This window comes from Buteo buteo, chromosome 26 (assembly GCF_964188355.1).
Source record: "Buteo buteo chromosome 26, bButBut1.hap1.1, whole genome shotgun sequence".
Taxonomy (NCBI): Eukaryota; Metazoa; Chordata; class Aves; order Accipitriformes; family Accipitridae; genus Buteo; species Buteo buteo.
The window spans coordinates 16066797-16086561 of record NC_134196.1 but is presented as its reverse complement, the minus strand read 5'-3'; the positions used below and the strand labels follow the sequence as shown (position 1 = coordinate 16086561).

The following is a 19765-nucleotide window of genomic DNA, read 5'->3' as shown; positions in this document are numbered from 1 at the left end:
CTGATGCTGCCCCTGGCCATACTCACCATCTGTCTGCTTCTTGATTTTCAAGGTGACAGTTTCTCCTGCCATCTGTAATAAATGAATGGCTTCACTCAAAGGTTTTCCTTTCAGACTGCTACTGTTTATTGCTAGGATTCTGTCTCCTATGTGAATTGCCCCAGTCCTACAATAAGAGAGAGAAGTAAAACATTGAGAGCATAAAAAACAACAAAGGCATGAAAGTCTCATCTCCCTTTCTTTCTTTCATTTTGCTTTTATAGCTGTGTTACAGAGTAATTCTTTGTTAGAAAGGCTTGAAGCAAGTCACCTTTGTTGTAGTGACAATAGCAGAGCTGAGGCATGGAGATGTGGATTTCTGCGTTACTGCGGTAGTTGAGTTAATCACCTATGGATGATACTCATTGCAGCCCACCTGTTTAAGAGCAATCTCAGACAGCTCAGTATGTTCTGAAATGAGTCAAGTTTCTAGAAGTCTCACAATGTGACAGATAATGGCAGTGTGAGCAAGTAACCAGCTATTTCACCAACATGGCATTCAGGATGGATCATATCAAGAGAAAAAAATAAATTCTCTTTGTGTAAATGCACTGTTTGTTCTGGCTGTGCACAGTATCATGTTTTGTGTGCTCTAAGTTCTCTCTGAAACCACCACAAAAGGTACCACAGTTGCAATGACTCTACCTATCTTAGAAATAACCGCTGATAGAAAACCTTAGCATTTCCTTTATTCTCTATCCATCAGTTACCATGAGGAGCATTTCTACTCCTTGGATAATGCTTGCTATGGTGTATGTAAGTGCACATACAGATGCAGTGTGTGTATATAAGTGGCAGATAAGTATACAGTTAAGTTCAGATAAACTTAGACACATGAAGTGCTTTCCTTACCTATTGTACTATACAAGGCTATTGCTTTTAAAAGGCTGCTAAAGCGTTGCTGTGACTGAGCAGTTTGACTGACTAGTCTTTCCTAGGTGATTTATAATAAGGACCACAATCCTCTGCTCTGTCTTGCATAGTATGTGCCAGAACATCCTGTTAAGATATTGCTCATGCTCCTGAACTTGGCAATGATCAAAAAACAACAGCAAAAAGATTATAAACTCAGATTTGGAGAATTATAAAAACACAAATTGCTAAACCATGAAAATTAGCATCTTCATGTAAACAAAATAAAGATTTATCTTGACAAAAAGAATGTTTAAAAATAATTTGCTTTCCAATTTACCTTTCAGCTAATCCTCCTTTTGTAAGGCTGGAAATGATTATGGGATCAAAAGGCTCCTCAGTACCAGAGATTGTAATTCCAAGAGGCCCACCATAGCGCTTGAGCTCAACAGTATAAATAATTGCTCCAGAGCTCTCTTGTTCATCTGCAATAAATGCCAAGGGGATGCAATTGGTTTCTTATGAAAGAGGGAATGAAAAAAATAGCATATTCAGTCTAGTGACTCGTAATCAAACAACATTTTCAAAAGGATTACATTTCAGATACACTTCTTAATCATATTCTACTGGATTATTTTGAAAACAAAAACCAAAAAACCAAACCCAAACACCACCCCTCCCCCCAATTTCTCTCTTGTGCAATTTCTTTTTTATTGCCAAAGCCTGATTACACTGAAGTCAATAGAAAAACTCCCCTCATTCTATTAAGACTACATTTTACTCCATTTAAAATCTTTGTATCTTCTTTCCTATTAAAATATAACTTCAGGCTATTTTGTTAAAGAATCAGAGGATGACTGAGGTTGGAAGGGACCTCTGGATGTCGTCTTGTCCAACCCCCTGCCCAAGCAGGGCCACCAGGATCAGGCTGCCCAGGACCGTGTCCAGACGGCTTTTGAATGTCTCCGAGGATGGAGACTCCACAACCTCTCTGGCAACCTGTGCCAGTGCTCGGTCACCCTCACGGTGAAAAAGTGTTTCCTCACGTTCAGAGGGAACCTCCCGTGTTTCAATTTGTGCCCATGGCCTCTGGTCCTGTCGCTGGGCACCACTGAAGAGAGCCTGGCTCCGTCTGCTTCAGATATCCTCCCTTCAGATAGTTATACACCCTGGTAAGATCCCCCTGAGCCTTCTCTTCCCCAGGCTGAACAGTCCCAGCTCTCTCAGCCGTTCCCCACAGGAGAAATGCTCGAGCCCCTTCATCATCTTTGTGGCCCTTCGCCAGACCCGCTGCAGTACGTGCCTGTCCGGGTTGTACTGGGGAGCCCCGGACTGGACCCAGCGCTCCCGCTGTGTCTCCCAGGGCTGAGCAGAGGGGAAGGATCACCTCCCTCGACCGGCTGGCAGCGCTCTGCCTGATGCAGCCCAGGAGGCTGTTTTGGCCGCCCTCGCCCCAAGGGCACATTATTAGAGAATAGACAAGTTACTACTATTGTATAAATACTGGTACTCATCTGTTTCTTGAAATGAATAGAAGGTATTTAGAATCAAAGATAATTCAAAAGTTTTAAAACCAAAGTTCCTTAAAAGAATTGTGGGAAATGTCAAAAGTCATGATAAGATGAACAGCTGTCTTACTAAGAGAACCTGAAATATAACCCATGTTTTTGATGGACAAGTTTTAAGCTTTTGTAACGGAATTAAAAATAGCTTCTGAATTATCAACTAAGTTGAATAATAACTCTATTAGATTTGATTTCATTATATTGCATGAAGTCATTTGCATTATTTTGAAATTTTAAGTCTCACCAAACAATCATCAGAAACGGAGAATAATTCATCACCAGGAAAGCTTAAATACAATGTATTTTCCTTAAACAATACCCAACAGGTGTTGCAGCAATAAGAAAGGCTCCTGTGTTTATACAGTGCATGCTCTTTACATATTATAAAAAAAAAATCACAGCAGGAGAGCAATCAACTCCAGTATCTTTGAGTTGTGAAGGGATATTTTAAAATCTAAAATGCCAGATTTCTCCTCAAATCAAAATAACAAATGCTCCCTTGCCCATCTTATGATATTGGTATTCAGCCAGGATGTCTGGCCTGGCAGGCAACTTTTCCTAGATCTGTGGGTAATGACATTTCAAACAGCTCAGCGAGTGTGGAAAATGTCTAGGATGCATATTCCATAAATGTTACTAGAACTAACCTGAGACAAGTTAGAAAATTCAAATGTTCCCATTTCTGTTCCTGTAGATAGAAAAACTTTAAAAGGAAAAAAGATACCTGTTTTGCTAGCAAAGCTTCAAAGAGTTGCTTTCTTCTAATGCTGAACATAGTACTTAAGCAGAGCTGGAGAAACACTAGTATCTTTGGAGCTACTTTGTTTCTTCCCAATTTGCAGAAAACATAGGACTTTAGCTCCCCAACTCTCTCCTATTTCCCCCTTGCTATCCATATAAAGAAAATAGTGCACATAGAGAACCAAAGGAGAGAAGAATTAGTGGTGTTTATCCAGCAAAGAATACTGGGATTTTCATGCCTAGTGTGGGCCTTATATTCCTACGTGGGGCATTATCATCAGTGTTTTGGCACAGTCCACATCAACTACGCTTTATCCGACATGCTCTTTCCAGAAGCGCCCAACTCCCAAGACCCCCCTGGAAGCCTCTGGCTGGCACACAGCGGGTAGCACGTCAGCTGCCGCCGCACCGCAGAAGAGTGGCAGCTCTTGCTTGCTTGCTGGAGCATTTATGGAACAACGACAAATCCTCTGGGATCTAACGCTGATAACGTTTACACAGGTGTGGCATTGACACCGTACAAGACTTCAACTGAAGGATGAAAAGTAATCCACCAAGCTAATTGAAAATCTAACAGCCAGTATTTGCTAAAGGCCGACACAATCCTGATGTTTCTCCGCTATCAACGGTGAGTGAGCAAGAAGTTATTAATCATACAGCAGCCCTGCCACATGAGAGTTGGAAGTTTATAGATCTTAGTGAATGACTGGAAAAGGAGACTGGTCCATTATGTCTGACTTCTGGTTAGCCCTAGTTAAGAAAATTAATGGCAGGCTGCAACAAATGTCAAATTGCTCCACTGTTCTCTTCAGCGCTCTTTCCAGGCAGCAGAAAGGTGAGCTATGTGAGAACACGGCATGCATGCGGCCTGAATTCCAATGAAGGCCAGTTTTGCCATGAAAGCAAAGAACTCGGATATTCAAAAAAAGAGTGGTAGCCATTAGGTTAATCAGGAAATAAAACTGTCCTCAGTTTGGGAAGCTGGCAAAAAAAAGAAAGCTGAGAAAAACTGCTGAAAGCATACTTCCATCTGGGGAGGAAATACAATCAAACTACCATGGTTTTGAGTCTCATGTTTTTGGGAGTCTCCTTTCTTTTCTTGTGTTGCAATTGTGGATAGTTCTAGGAAACCTCATTTAATAAAGCAGACCCTCTGTGCTGCAGCACCTCTGCTCTGTCCGCTAGTCTCTTGCTCTTCAGAGTAACATCTGATCAATACAGACAAAAAGGCAAAGAAGAGGATGGTCTGGGGGAGCACATAACGTACTACCCTGCTGCTGGCCTCACCTGCACGGCTGGCTCTGAGCACACAGCTCTGAGACACATACAACTGTCTGGAGAAGGGAGGAGTTGGAGAGTCAGCGGAGGAAGAAAAAACAGAAGGAAGAAAAAAGAGCTAGAAGCTAGAAATACTTAAAAATGAATATAAAAAGAAAGAGTTTGAAAGACAGTGAGGAAAGGAGAACCTAGGGAGGAAGAACCCCTGCTCCCTGCCTTCACCTCCTGAAAAAAGCATGCCATGAGAAATCAGAAAAAGTTTAAATCTTAATCTCATTTTGTGATTTAGAAATTGTTTTGGAGTGCTCCACGCCTACTCATCTATTAGCATCAGGCTTTCCTTTTCTTGGGGAATTTATTAACGATTTTTTTCCGTTGAGTTTGAGAAGCACACTTCTTCCCTTTGTGAGAAAACAGACTTTCATAAATAAACTAATGGCAAATAAACAAAAATTGATCTTAATTGAGGTACACTTTTTGCTATGCCATTGCTACTTTTTTGCCACTGGATTTTAAAGAATTTTTTCTTTAGCATTTCAGGAGACATTCATTTTAGATTTCGAAGTACCTGAAATCTACTATAAATACTTTCAATTACACTTTGACACTTAACTGCTACAAGAACCATTTGTATAGAGAATTTTGTTCAGTAGGTCTCTGAGTAGCTGTCCATTTACATTTGAATCTGTTCAGTTACACCAATCGTGTCTGGATAAGACGCTGTACTTGTGTGAGAATCTCGATATAGATATATGATGTAACTGTAAAATAAGCAATGTGAATGTATAAAAGAAAACCATGGCATAAGAATCCCACTCAGACTAAAATCTGTACCAGCTACCATGGTGTGCAATACCTAGGAGAGCAAAGATGTTACTTTACATGAGTGGAGACTGATATCCACATTTCAGTAACAGCAACAGAAAACGTGTACCAACTTCAATGGAAATGGAAGCTGTCCTAGAAAAAGATTAAGTCCACAAGATGAGGGGAAGCGGGGAGATGACATGACACACACAGGACAAACCCACAAATGCTTCAAAGTGCGGGAGAAGTTACTACTTCTTCTACATGGCTTTAACTCATGCCCCTCTTCTATGGTCTGTTGGTAATTTCTCTGCAGAGAGAATGAGGAGGAGTCTTCCAAAGGAGGGGCAGAAGGTGAAGGAGGGATCCTAGGTGCCACGAACACTTAAAAGATAGACCCCCTCTTGTGCAGCAGAAAACTCAAACTTCCTTCTACAGGCATTTTTCCTGTCAATCTTCTGCCAAGTGCAGCTGCAGTTTGCTCTTCGTAATATGCCTGCTTTGCTCAGTTTTGCAAAGCAACTGTCAGTCAGGTGTCCTTTTGGATGTACAGCCCACAGCCAGTTTGGCCAGCCTCTGTCCAAGATGGACCAACTATGTGCAGCAAATTCCACCTCACCACTTGCGGGGACCTAACCACAATATCCTGCTGAGCAGTGGCCATTCACTTTGCTGTATCAAAATTTACTTCTGAAAGCCAATTTGCACAAGGCACTAAATGCATCTGCCTTTGCTTTGTGCTGATCATAGTGAGAAGATACTTCTGTTTGCTTTCAAAAGCAATTAAAGGAAAAGAGCATTCTAGTGCAATTCGAAATGCCATTTTAACAGTTGCACTCGATTTTAAATAATAAAGGGTGGCAGGCTGTGCCTTTTTGCTGTGAGGTTATATAGAGCTTACGACAAGTGAATCTACAGTTCATGCTTTTGTGTAATGCTATAATATAAATCCCTGCAATAATGGTAGTTGTAATTGTCTAACTTCCTTTACCACTAGAATGCATAACAAAACTCGCTTTATTATCTCCAGGCAGAAATTCTGCTCTTACAGAATCCATAATGGGGAAGATCCAGGAATATTAACAGATGTAGGTGTGCAAAATGATGGCAGCTCCATTACTTCCACTGGGCTGATCAGACGTGGCTCCTCCATCTGCCATCCAGTACAGTGTGTAAAGTACTACTTACCTTTAAGCACGTGAACAGTCACACTGAAGTCAAGTTTGTAAGTTTATGGATAAAGCATGCACTTCACCACCCTGCTAGAGAACTGAGGCCTAAGGATCCATGCTTTGCTAACCATGATTCCAATCTCCAAAGCAGAGAAAATCTCAATACGCTGATAAGAGAAAGATCAACCTTACTTGGCTGCACCTTAGGCGAAATTGCCTTTCCAGAAAACTGAAGACCTCATTTTGCAGTGCAGCTCCTGCAGGCAATATAGCCACTGAGAAAATTCAAAACTTTATACACCATCAAAATTCTTTTTAGTGTGACATTTTCTGATTAGCATTAGCATAAATCAGCCATGTTTAGGAAAAAACCAAAAAATCACTAAAATTTAAATGCAAAATAATAACCCTATGTTCTAAAAATCCTGAAAAACCACAAGAATCTGCAATAGGCTCATTGCTAATACCGGAATTATCTTCATCTTTGCGGATCTTTAACTTTACAAGGTCCTCACAGTGCTGAAGGATCTGGACAGCATCTTCCATTGAGCAATTGTCAAGTCGAATGTTATCTATTGCAAGCAACTTATCACCCAGTTCGAGTGTCCCAGTTCTGTGAACAAGCAAACAAGCTTATATGAAATTCTAGTAACACTAACACAAGGTATTTTAGAAGGTATGAACATTATTATAGAAATGAGATGGATTTTTTAAAAACAATTATTTCTTAATAGGCTGGACTTTTAATTTGTAACTGCTTTTTTAAAAAAAAAAAAAGCACGGTCTCTTTCAACTTCCCTCCATTTAACTTGAGTCTGTCTGGCTACACAATGGAAACAGATTTTTACTGGGAGCTTGATTGTCTTACCTGTGAGCAACACTTCCTTTCTTGATATCAGAAATAACCAGAGGGTCCCCTGGTTTTCTACTGGATGGAGCTGTAATAAAGAATACATACAAGTATCTGTTTTTATTTCTAAGTATGCAGATGGGCTAATTCTGTCCATAAATCAACACTTCATACAAATTATCTACCTGTATTATATTCCTTCCCCTAAATTGTACAGACATGAATACAAACAATCATCATCAGCATATTAGTAAGACTGCATACTCCTCAAAAATTAGAAAATGCCAGAATTAAGGTGACTGATGCAAAGTGAATTTAACCTGATATGTCTGAATCCTGGGTTAGGTCAGAATTGGACCATGCGAAGATACCACTGTACAGCTGCGGTGATCTATCATAAAACGCTATGTAGCTACAACACATACGGAAGACTTTCTGTTACTAGAACCTTTCAGCACAACTACTAATGCTGATCTTCTGCCAGAATATTTCTGTCAGTCATAAATCATGTTTTATTATATCCCTGACCAACAGAGCTGCTGTGGCAAAATACCTAGAGTGGGCTAGCCCACATTCTTTATGTCCACTCCTGTCTCATTCAGCGCTTAAGACAGAGGTATGAAGATAATCCTTCCCAGGTGAGAAGGATGAATCTCCTTCACAATAAATGAGATGCTGTGGATAGTGGCCACACACACCATTGGGCTGATACGCAGTTACCACATCTGCACAGATGTACCTTACATCACACGGCTGCTTGCTTCACCATGACTCGCTGCTTCCTCTGAAGTAAACATGTGCCACCTGCGATGAGTAACCTTGCTCCTCTACACTGCTGCTGGGCCTTAAGCATTGTGGACTTTTCCCCACTTTGTACTGAGCAATACCTACTAGAAGCCCTGCAATTCTAGCAATGGTCAAATTAGTAGAACCACCACCAGTCCTCTCCACTTCTTGGAGGTATCTGACATAACTTTCAATTTTCTATCTGTCCATCATGGTTAAAAGATGCTCCACTCTACAGTGCCAGTCATTGCAATTCTCTACTGACTTGTGCGAAAGTATCTGACAAATTTCCCTTGGCCAGGAAATTTGCTTAGCAATTTTGCTTGACTTTTGGTTGCATAGGAAGCAGTTAACTACCCCAGAGGAAGACGACGACGATGACTACTGACTACCTCTGGAGGACTGTTTCTTGGAGCAGCCTCACTGAATGCATTGTTTTGGAGGGTTCATCCATTTGCTGACAGAGGACTGCGCTGAAGGTCTGATACGGTAAGCAGTGGGCGCAGAACTTGAGGGTGACGAAGGATACAGTTCTAGACAATGGTGCGGCGCCTGCTCTCTGCCGGGAGGAAGCACACCACCTCTGGCTGCTCTGGCCACGAGGTGGTCCACATGGTGAGCGCAGGCTGACTTTCGGGACTGCTGTTAACAAAGTGCGTGCTAATATTAAAACATTGCCACGTGGTATAAGGCTCTTGGTTCTCCTGAAAGCACTAACGGTTTTTGCACGTGTAGGGCTCTTCAATGGCCCCAAGCCATTTCTGCTCTGCGTACTGAGGCCTCTGCACTCATTCACAGAAAGTATTTTTCCATTAGGCTCCAACGCCTAACCGACAATCACCCAAAAAGCTACCCATACTGGAGGATCACCTACAAAATCCTGATGTCAGTTACTTTAGCAGCTCATGATTCTTCTCTTTAATGGAAAATGACAGATCTTCAGCTACAGCAACCACAAGGTATATTAATAATGACATTTCCAACACAATATTCTAACAGATCTTGTTAACCTTGGTTGCCCTGGATGAGAAAGCCTTTGAACGTCCAAAGGAACTGTTTAAGAACTGCTAAATAGCCATATTTCAAATGCAGTGTCTTGAAAGTCCAGAAGACAGATGTACAAGGACTTTCAAGAATTTTTAGAAACGTGCCTAAAACAGCACGCTTTCAGGAAATGCCTATGTTACAATTTAGAGAACAGCAATTAAGTTTTTGCAAGACACGTAATTTTCGTAGCTTCTCATACCTTCACACTATCGGGCAGCTATATCTTTATGATAGTTCCATGATTTACTTGAATTCTTTGGGTTTGTTTCACCAATTTGTATCTTATAAAATTGTAAAGTAACACTTTGGCGAACACTTTTTTTTTTAAATTCTATGTTTTTACCCTCTGGTTTGCCTTATAAATCTCTGAGGTAATATGCCACCCACTGTACAATGTCTGCAGTTTGAGATTTGAGTACTGCGATAGTTTTTAGGAACCTGCTTTATAAAAATTACCAGTACTAAAGAAAACAGCCCATTATTGTTCCAAAAAGGAGAGAGGAGGAACCAAAACAGGGGACAAAGCACAGCCCAAAGTGCAAAGCTACAGAGTACATGTGGATGCAAAGGGTATGATATTGTCCACAAAGTTATTACAGTTTCAAACTGAGTAAGTGTGAACCAGCGGTATTTTGTCAGTTATCCTGGTCTATTAATTGTGTGTGGTGGATGAAAGCCTTTTTGCAGGCAGCAAACACAGCTCTGTGTGAAATGAATCCCCCCATGCTGACAAGCCCTTAATAAGCAGTTACACCACACTTTGTTTTACTCTTGCTCAGTGCTCATGACATACTTACTACAAACTATTCAAGTTGTGTTGCAGAGATAAAATCATTAATTTCCTCCTGAACTTTTGTACCGCACATCACCACAGCCTAAGATTGCCTCCCAAACACTAGCGAACAGATGCTGTCCCCAGCAAGAAGATTGAGTACTATTATCCTGATTTTACAGATGGGGAAAGGAAACATAGGAACATTTAGGTCAAAGTATGACAATTTTCACTGAGCAATTTGAGATACCCATGCCTTTATTTCTCACAATAGTTTGTAGTATATAACAGCTTCTATGTCCACAGCACAGCTACTGGCATTTTCAGCAACAGCTGCAGATGGTCAGCATTTCTGCAAGTGTGACCCCAGGATCTCAATGGTTTCCACAGAAAATCAAGCAGCCACCTGTGGAAAATATCTCTCCCCCCTCCCCACCCCATGAAATGACTCATCTCAGCACAACTCTACTGCAGAGAAAATTTAAAAAAACCCCTTATTTCTCCAGGGTAGCATTAAACCATCTTGACCATGAGATCACCTCCTTTTTCTTTCTGCAATCCTCCACCTCATTCATTATGCAGCCTCCATCCCCTTTGATACACACCACTGTTTCATCTCTCCCCAGAGAGCAGAGAAGCAAGAATGCCAGTGAGAAATGAGTATTTGACCACTTAATTAAAAAAGATATCCTCATGAATTAATGCAAGTTTGAAGTGACACTGTACAGCTTTAAGTCTCCATTTTCATGTTGCATTTCAGAATTATTTTTGTTTTTAAGAAGCAATTAAAACCAGAGCATCTTACCACTCACCCATGTCCAGCCTTCTTGTTCAAGTTCCAGCTTCCCCAACCCCTGATCACACCTCAGCCCCAGCCCTCGCTGTCTCCCTGTTATGGCTCTGCGCTCATTTTCTCTCCTTGTCCTATTCTGCTTGTCCACCAAAGATCTCATCTCTCCTCCTCCCCGGTCCAGCTGCTAGTCTATCTAATGCTGAACTTTTGTAGAGACCTTACACAGTCTGTATAATGAAGTACAAGTGGACTGAAGAGTGCATAAAGTTGTACAGATACTAAATTTAGTGTTGCAGCTGGAAGGTTAATCTTTAGCAAGTTGTTTGTTCTCTCTCTTTAAATTACTTTATGATCCTAGGTCTCCGTCCCAGGCCTCTACCCTACTTCTACTAGTAAAGATACACTTCCCCTGCCTATCCCCTGCCATTTGAAAGCAAGTTCAGTGAAGTGTTGTCAGTTTTGTAGATCAGCTGTTTTATTAGTTTTAAAAAACCCTCAGACAACCCTCCTGTCTTATTTCACTGCTAATCCCAAGAAAAAAACCCAATGTGACTTATGCGGATTTTGGGGTGGACTTCTTACCTACCGTCCAGCCCAAACACGCTTACTAGGCTCAGCCTGGCTTCAAGTTTTGGAGTTTGATCAAACTCTGAACAAACTGAACAAGCAGAGGAAAATGCTCACGGGATGGAAAAATATCTTTTATACAAAGCCGGTTCACTTATCCACAATGATAGTTAACAGCTCCTAGACTTTTTAAAAATTATGTGACTATTAAATAGATGAAAGAGCTTTTTAAAATTAGACTGATGTGGCTCTTTCGTTTCCTAAGTATTGTTTCACGTGGAGCAGCTGAGAAACCTGCTGATTCTTCAGGCCTTGTCTTGAAAATAATTACTTGGAACATTGCAAAATGAAGTTGAGTTTGCTAGATGAAATCCCAAAATACACAGAAACATGCTTTAGAAAGTAAATTCTCGTAGTCAATGCTAAATATCTGTAGATATTTACAAAGCTTGTTTCTGATGAAATACAAAAGCAATAAAGCAGGCTATAGTATAGCTTCCAGTCAAAATGACTTAGAAAAACTGATGATAGTTTGGGTGAGATTCTGATATTCTTACCAGTTTTGCAGCTTCTTATTCCTTGAGTAGTCCCATTAGCTTCAGAGAGATTATTTATGAAGCAAGGTGCTGCAGTTCATTACCAGTAAGGATATCAGAACCTTACTTAAGAAGGAAAGAAAAGGAGAAAAAAAAGACCTGTTAACTACAATTACCAGACTGTACTAGTAAGTAATTTTCTCGGACATGATTCAATCTATTTAAAAAATATTACTCTATGATAAAGTAGCCAGTGGCACAAAAATTTATCTTAACCCCCCCCCCCCCCCAAACAACTATATTCCATTACATGGTCTAAAATCAATGTCACTGGCAAATAAATTCAAACAGATTTCAACACTACTAGATGTACTTGAAAGCCATCCTTCTTCTAGGGAATGTTTCTGTTATAAAAGCATAATCACACACACATGGATACTGCTGTGTCATGCTTTATTTGGATGATGTAATTTTAAGAACTGAGACATTCTAATTGCTCCAACCAGGTAACTGGGTGTGAAAATGATGGTACCTGAACCACAAAATTATATATAGTCACTTATATTTGCAAACTATGAAATAGGCTCTTTATTGAGTGTAAGTAGCTATTAATAGGAAGATTAGACAGATACTGCAGAGATAAGGGAAGGATGATGGGATGATGGAAGTCCAGCACGTGTGCGAAGGCAGCAACAGGCAAGGCCAGTATACTGAGAGGTAACCGACATGCACCATCCGAACCTCAGTGCTCTGGATTAACATTAACAATGATGCTCATGAAACTTTCTTCTCTATTACTTTCTAGGGGTTTCTGCTATCTAAGGGGATTTTGAAGGTTTTTTTTGTTTTGCTTTTTTCCTTGCATTAACAAATCTGAAACTAAGGGAAGCTTAGCCTCTTCCCCTATTACATGTCATGTTATTCAAAGACCATGAATCAGCTTAACTGTCTTTAGTGTTGTGTGTCACCTCAGATATGCCTTCAGGTACCTGGCCATAACTCCATGCAGGCACGCTTGGTGTTTATTACCAAGGAAAACAACACAAAGAAAGAAAAATAAATTTGTTTTCCAGGAGGTCTGCCTCCTAACAACTGACTTAAAAGAACTCTTGGACTTAAAAATAGGCATATGTTCAGGTGCCAACCCGAGGTGAGGCTTACATTTCCCTTCTGACAAAAAATGTCTGTCTTGTCTGTCAGGTCAGGTAATTTCCTGACTTTCTCATCCAAATCCCAAACTAAACTGGGGATATGGAAAGCAAGACAGACATTTTTCTGTAATGTTTTTATAGAGACAGAACTTCTCACTCACCATTAACTCCACCACCTTGAGAAGAGAGAGGATGAAACAGGTCTCTAACACTTAAACAGATCAAGCCCAAAACTGAATAAACTTGATCTCCTCTGTCACCCCTGTTTAAGCCTGGTCACACCACCTCCACCAAGTTTCCCTTAGTATTCATTTTTTAAAAGAAATCATACAGCTTTCTGACAAGATCAGTAATAAATGGCCTGCTAATGTGCTAAAGTGCCCTGACAAAAATTTGACAAAATGAATATAAAACGCTTACATTCTTCACATCACACTCTCATTTAGGAGTTAATTAGGTAGAACAGAGCAAAGCACTGAAAAGCAAGCACGAAATGCAGCAATTCAACACTTCTACCAAGCAAATTTACAGATTTTCAGTTATTAGTATAAAACCTTTAAAATCAAGTAAATAATTAATCCTAGACACATTTGATATACATTAAATACTATTAATAAGTGGGATTATTATTAACAGATAATTTAATTTAAATATTAAAGATACTGCAGTATACTCAGAAGAGCAGAGTTAAGACCAACCAGGCATTGCTCTGATTATAAAAAGCACTAATTTTATAAAGCACTAACTTTTGGAATTAAGTTCGAAGTCAGGAAGGTATGCAAAGTTTGGAAGAGGAGTGCTAAATACTAGATCTCAAGAACATTAGCTTTCCTTTCAAAGTTTACTCCCACAGACAGAAAAAAAGTACAATATGTCTGAATTCCAAAATGCAGCACAAGTCAAATTACTAGGAAGACCGTATTTTTACAGTAATCCTGCAAACCATTACCAATCCCAAGAATAACATTTAAATAGAACAGCCTCTCTCCAGGTTTTTTCATTTCTCAACATCTTCATTTGCACAAATACAAGGAGACCTATGATTTTGCTTCAAGCATCACATCACATCTTAGAGAGTCCAACAATTACTCGTTCAAGTGTGCAACGCAAGCAAACAGGCCTGCAGTGTCTCCTATTTATTCCTCAGATGTAATTCTTAGCACTGAGTTTCCTGCTGTACTTTTGATTAACCTTATTCCATTGTGCTGGTAAAAGCTTTGAGAATGTAAGTCAAAGTACAGTCTTTCCCCAAGACACATGACTAATTCCAAAGAAAGACTAATAGTCTAAGAAAGGCCACAACCATAAAGGAATGTTAATTCCAACGAGAGCAGATTCTGCACTGTCGTTAAGTACATTAAACACAAGCTCATTAACTTTTATATGGACTGTTCTTCCTTCCATCAAAGGCTGAACTTGGTATGCTGGAGTTTACCTGGTCCAAATTCAGTCCTAACACAGCATTTACTGTCTGCTCCCCAAATAAATAAGTATAGAAACACTTTGATTTCAAACAACAGTAACAAATACTTTTTGAGAACCAGACTAATGCAGACGCTTGTTATCTTCTTTAGCAATCTCCGAAATCCCGAGCAAAACGGGATTTTGCTACATGACCTGCACATTTAGGACTGCCCACTAGTTTTACAGATTGAGGATGTATTTTCAGACTCTGGGTTCTGAAGCAGAAAATAACCCCATGTATGTGGATTCTCATGCCTGTGAGAACCCTTGAGTTCATTGGGATTCTGTTCAAAAGCCTGTGAGAGACCATGACAGACTTTGCTTTAAACTTCCCAACTATGGAAATACTTTTGCACGGGCCTAATTCTATTGACTTCTTTTTTCTTTTTTTTAAAAAATAATTTTAATGCAAGTTAAGTATGTGCTACACATGAAGGAATAGGTCAGGCTTTAGGCCTGGCAAACTTCTGGCTTCTTTAACTACTGGAAGGGGAGTATAAATCTGTTACAGAATGGTATTTCATCAGAGACAGAGCACTGCTAATCATCCCTTTCTAGAAAAAGAAGAAAGAAGTTTATACCAAACCAAACATGAGTATATCGCTACAGGACCTACTATCTGCAGATTATCCCATAAATGTGGTCTTAAAAATAAGCACTTTCACTTACAACTTATGGTGATGCCAAGTTCCACATTATGCTTCTTTGGTAGTTTTACATGAAATGTTCCACTGCTTGGTATAACTGATTCTATAAAAAAATATTTAAAATGTTAGATCATTTATAAGGCACAGCAATTCCAAGCGCATGGAACTATACGTGTAAGTTGATGAAATCACATCAGTGTCAGAAGCCATGGATGAAACACAGGTGCTGAACTGAAGGAAGCAGGGCATACGAAGTATGATTTACACCTCTATTGGTAATTTCACGGTAACTCAATTTTTTTTAAGGTTTAACTGAATTTATGGAGATAGCATGGGCCAGCAGCTGAGACTGCAGGTTTTTAGCTTATACGCAAGTTTTGTGAGCACACGTGAAAATTTTAGTGCTGGCAGATAACTTTTAATTAAAAAGACAGGAGATCCAAGTCTTAAGGATTTCAGGCCTTTGCTGCTGTAGGTCTAACACATTTTTAACTGTCCGCTAAAGTAACTGCCATGGATATTACATCTACTGGGAAGAAAAGGAATCAAAACATCACCAATGGAGAAGTGCCTGGCGCTTACTGAGGCAAAACCCACTTGAACACACAGCACCGTATTTGAATCCTGACTTTTGGCATCACTGCTAGCAAAAGTTTGGGCCTTGGCCTGAAAAGGAGGGACTGAAATTACAGCTATGGAAACATATAAACATACACGTGGCAGAGTAGTCTAACCATAAGCATGAGTCTGCTGTCATGGGACAAATGGGAGGAGCACAAACAAGTCCGGGGACTGAAATGCATGTGACTCCAGGTGTATTTAAATGACTTTCTCATTATTTGGTTTTCTTATTTTTTAATATATCATTTCCTACGCATCTGAATGTACATACTGTATTTGGCACTTTTTTTTAACATTATACTAGATGTGTGCATACTAAAAGATTATACAGAATTACTCTAGGAATCTTTAGCTGCTTTTGAGATCACAATTTATAACACCATTAACAATAATCACACTATGCAAAACACAGCACATCCAACATTGTCATGACTTCAAAGGAGATACTGTCAGCTGAACACAGAAGTCTTAAAAGTTTTTACTATTTACATAGTGGGACAGTGCACATAATGCATACTTCGATTCACACAATTTGTGATTTTATAGGTATATTCTGTATGCTTAAACACCACACAGAATAAAGGAAAGCCATTAGTAATAATGAAGACTCACCAACATCATTAACAATGATTTTTCTAGCTTTTATTAATTCCATTTCGATTATTTTATCTAGATTGTTGGTTTGAGATACTGTAAGTGAAACTTTTCAGAGTTTTCTGCTTATCCATCCTTTTATAATACTTTTCTGCCTAGTAAAACATTTCATTAGCTGGCCTGTAGAGGATTTGTCTCTGCTCAGCAGAATATTTCTATCTCAGGGCAGAAAAATGTCTGGAAATAACTCAGAGAAGGGACTGTCACCAGATTTTACTACAGCAATTGTCATTTCTATTTGTGTTCTAAAGTATGCTGCAGGGCTACGTGAAATGGGAAAGCTGTACAAGGAGACACATGTTTCAAACAGGTCACTTGAAAACTGAATAGTGCATATGTGAGAAGGAAGTCTCCACCTTGGACCCACTTGCAATGTGCTTGGGATTTATTCCTTCGCTTTCTTGCAAGACAGAATAACAGTACATTCATACCTGCAACATCAAATTCTATTTCCAAAGTGACCTTGTTGGTGATAGAGGAGTCTCTGAGCAGTTGATTGGCCTCATCAAATGTGCTGTCTTCCGTCGGGACACCGTTTATTGACACTATTCTGTCTCCTATTTGCAGCACCCCACACCTTGGTACACAATGATACAAAACAACCATCAGATGTGCACGTTACCAGAACCAGCAATATCAAACACAATCAGCCTAACCTTGAAGGAGAAGTGTGGCACAGCAGCTCAACAGTCTACCCAGGCACAGAGGGGGACAGAAACTGCTGCTGCCCCTTTGCACCGAGACACTATCAAGCACTCCCAGCACGGGTCGTGCTCTCTAGGTGCTGGGACCCAAGAAGAGGGGCACAGCCTTCATGACTCCATCTCACCCATGGACATCACCTCTGCCTCCGACCCTGGGCTACAGGTGGTGTAGCTCTTCAGTGGCAGCTAGTACTTGCCTGTGCAACTACTACTGTCCTCATGCCATGCTTGAAGACATACATAAGCATAAAAATGCAATTGAAATGCTGCAATGAAATCATAAGTAAGTCAAAACTCTGGTATTCCTTAAGATTTGGTTCTGTGCCAAAACTGAACAGAGCTGGATATGCCCCATGGCACCCTGAATTATCACTATTTTGACTTCAGCAATATTTCTGATTTTTTTTTTTTTTTTTTCCTTTTGCATGAATATAGCTACCAGTCTCCAGCTGGAGGACTCTGGATGATAAAAACACTGGTGCTTGTCATTCTTCTTATAGCTGATCAAGCATATGAAATGTTGTCAGAACAGACAGTTTTTTACTTGCCACACTTCCATTGAGCAAGGCCCTGCAATTTATCACAAATCAAAAGCAACAAGCCCGAAGTACCCCAAGGAATGCTCACCAAAACGCACTTAGCAGTCAACTGAAAGAACCTCACCTTTCCGCCGGACTGTCAGACTCAATATAGGAAATGAGAGGTGGAGAAGACAAGGTCTCAGTAGCAAACACGCTACCCTGGAGCTGTATCCCAAACCCTACTATGGGGTCAGCTGTCAGCACTACTTCTGTGGTTTCTGTGTGGACGACCTGCCCAGCCAAACCAACAGTGCTAGAGGCTAAGGACACTATAAAACAGAGCAGACCAGGAGGAAAGACATTCACACACAGCAGAAATTTCATTACTCTTTGAGACAATTAATCTGTACAATAAACCTAGTCAACAAAACATCTCTTTTAAAGTCAATTTAGGCTAGAGTTTATAAATTATGTATAAACAGTTATGACATATAAGAGAATAGAAAACATCTGGTTGTATGTTAGAATGCAAAAAGATAGTTCTTGTACTGAGTAAAATAAATGTGTTTGACACCCCCACCCCAAAAATCTCAGAACATCCTTGAATGCTGTTTGCTTTAGATTTGAGGCATGGATGAGCAGAATTTTCACAGGAGCCAAGGGAATTGGAGGCGCAAGCCCAGCTGTTATACAGGCTGATTCCCACGAGCTCTTTTGAACATCTCACAGCAATGCATTGCTGTCAGCAACAAAGCACATGGCCAGGCTTGCTTGCAAGAAGTAAGGATGTCTTCCTCTTGTACATGTTTACTACACGTCAGCCATTTGTCAGGCTAACTGGGTAGTGTAAGTTGAACAAACCCCTCTGTTTTAGCAACCAGTATATCTCAAGAGACTGTGAGAAAAAAGTTCTTTGGGGTCTCTCAAAGGAACTGGGGGACCCTTCTGTGAGAAACACAGGCAGCTACTTCTGTACTCCTGATTTACTTCCTCTCTCTGTTGTCACTCTTGTTCTAGATAGGCTGCATTACAGAACAAATCAAGGTAAAAACAACATTGAGATCCAATGCAATTACCTATGAAAGGAGGAGACTGCACCTTTGATTCTTTGATCTCTGCCCAAATGTCTATCGTATCATTGTTTGAATTCCCCCAGTGACAAACTACTGCCTTTCATTATGTCATACGAAGAAAGCTAGAGTTTTTCAATTCCCATTCAGACCAGTAACGATAATCCTCCAGTGCTGCGGAGTCTGAATGTTTTCATGTTATAAATCTATGCTGTTACCTCTCCACCTCTAATTTCCTTCAAGACCCATTTCTGCCTGCAGTAGCTACTAAGAATTAGATAAAAGTTCATGGTTTATCTGAGGGCTGTTTAACTGTGGATTTTTTTTTTCCCTTAGAGTTGGGAAAAAATTAGTTCTTGTTTTTACATTATAGATAATATTAGCACAGCTGTACAAACATGTCAGAGGTTGCATAAGTATTTCCCACACTTCGGAGCTACAACCACTAGACTTTTGCTCTGAAATAGTTAGTATAAAATCTGATTAATGTGGCACAGTTGCCAATGACAGTTCTGTTGCAAAACTTAAACTTGCCAAAACCAGCATGAGTTTCTGTTTTCACCCAGCAAAGCTCCTTTCAACTCTGAAACTGTCTTTTCTAAATTACTGTGAATTCTCACTCATATCTTGTTTTAATTTTCCTTTAAGAGAATTGTGTATTATTTCAGTTACTCAATAGCTTCCTTCTTACTGTTTCTTTTATCTGCACTCAGTAAGACATGCTCATACCCAAATGCAAATACCAGTAATCTGTTCTTAGAAATGGCCACGAGCTTTAGGATTTACTGCATGTGAGAAATAGGTTTCTCCAGCCCTCAGCGCTGCAAAGGCTAAAATATGACTAAACCAGATAAATTCAGAGTTAATATAATACCAGATCCCCTAACGCTCCCTCTAGAAATGTCTAAATTTAGGGCATCCAAGCTCAGAAAAGTTCAATTTTCCTTTTCTTTAAGGTCACACAACAGTTACTTGTTAGCTGCGTCTTTGTTTCCCATCACTTATGTGTCCATTCCCCCTGTGCAGCAGGCATCTTGCTGACTTTGTAACTTTCTTACTCTTTTTCTAATGCCCTACCAGGAACCTAAAGGTCTCATAACATTTATTTCAACTTTTAGGACAGCTAAG

The 19765-nt window shown here is 40.0% G+C and overlaps 1 protein-coding gene across 1 annotated transcript in view; it reads right to left on the bottom strand.

Annotated features, from left to right (window-relative positions):
- The window catches only part of GRIP1 (glutamate receptor interacting protein 1), a 228559-nt gene that overhangs the window by 21431 nt on the left and 187363 nt on the right, over positions 1–19765 (bottom strand). The window contains exons 12-18 of the mRNA XM_075057889.1: positions 17710–17896; positions 16774–16919; positions 15090–15170; positions 7323–7392; positions 6922–7067; positions 1232–1376; positions 27–166 (exon numbers count right to left, since the gene is read on the bottom strand). Of these exons, the coding sequence (XP_074913990.1) occupies positions 27–166; positions 1232–1376; positions 6922–7067; positions 7323–7392; positions 15090–15170; positions 16774–16919; positions 17710–17896 (915 nt within the window). The remainder of the gene's footprint in view (positions 1–26; positions 167–1231; positions 1377–6921; positions 7068–7322; positions 7393–15089; positions 15171–16773; positions 16920–17709; positions 17897–19765) is intronic.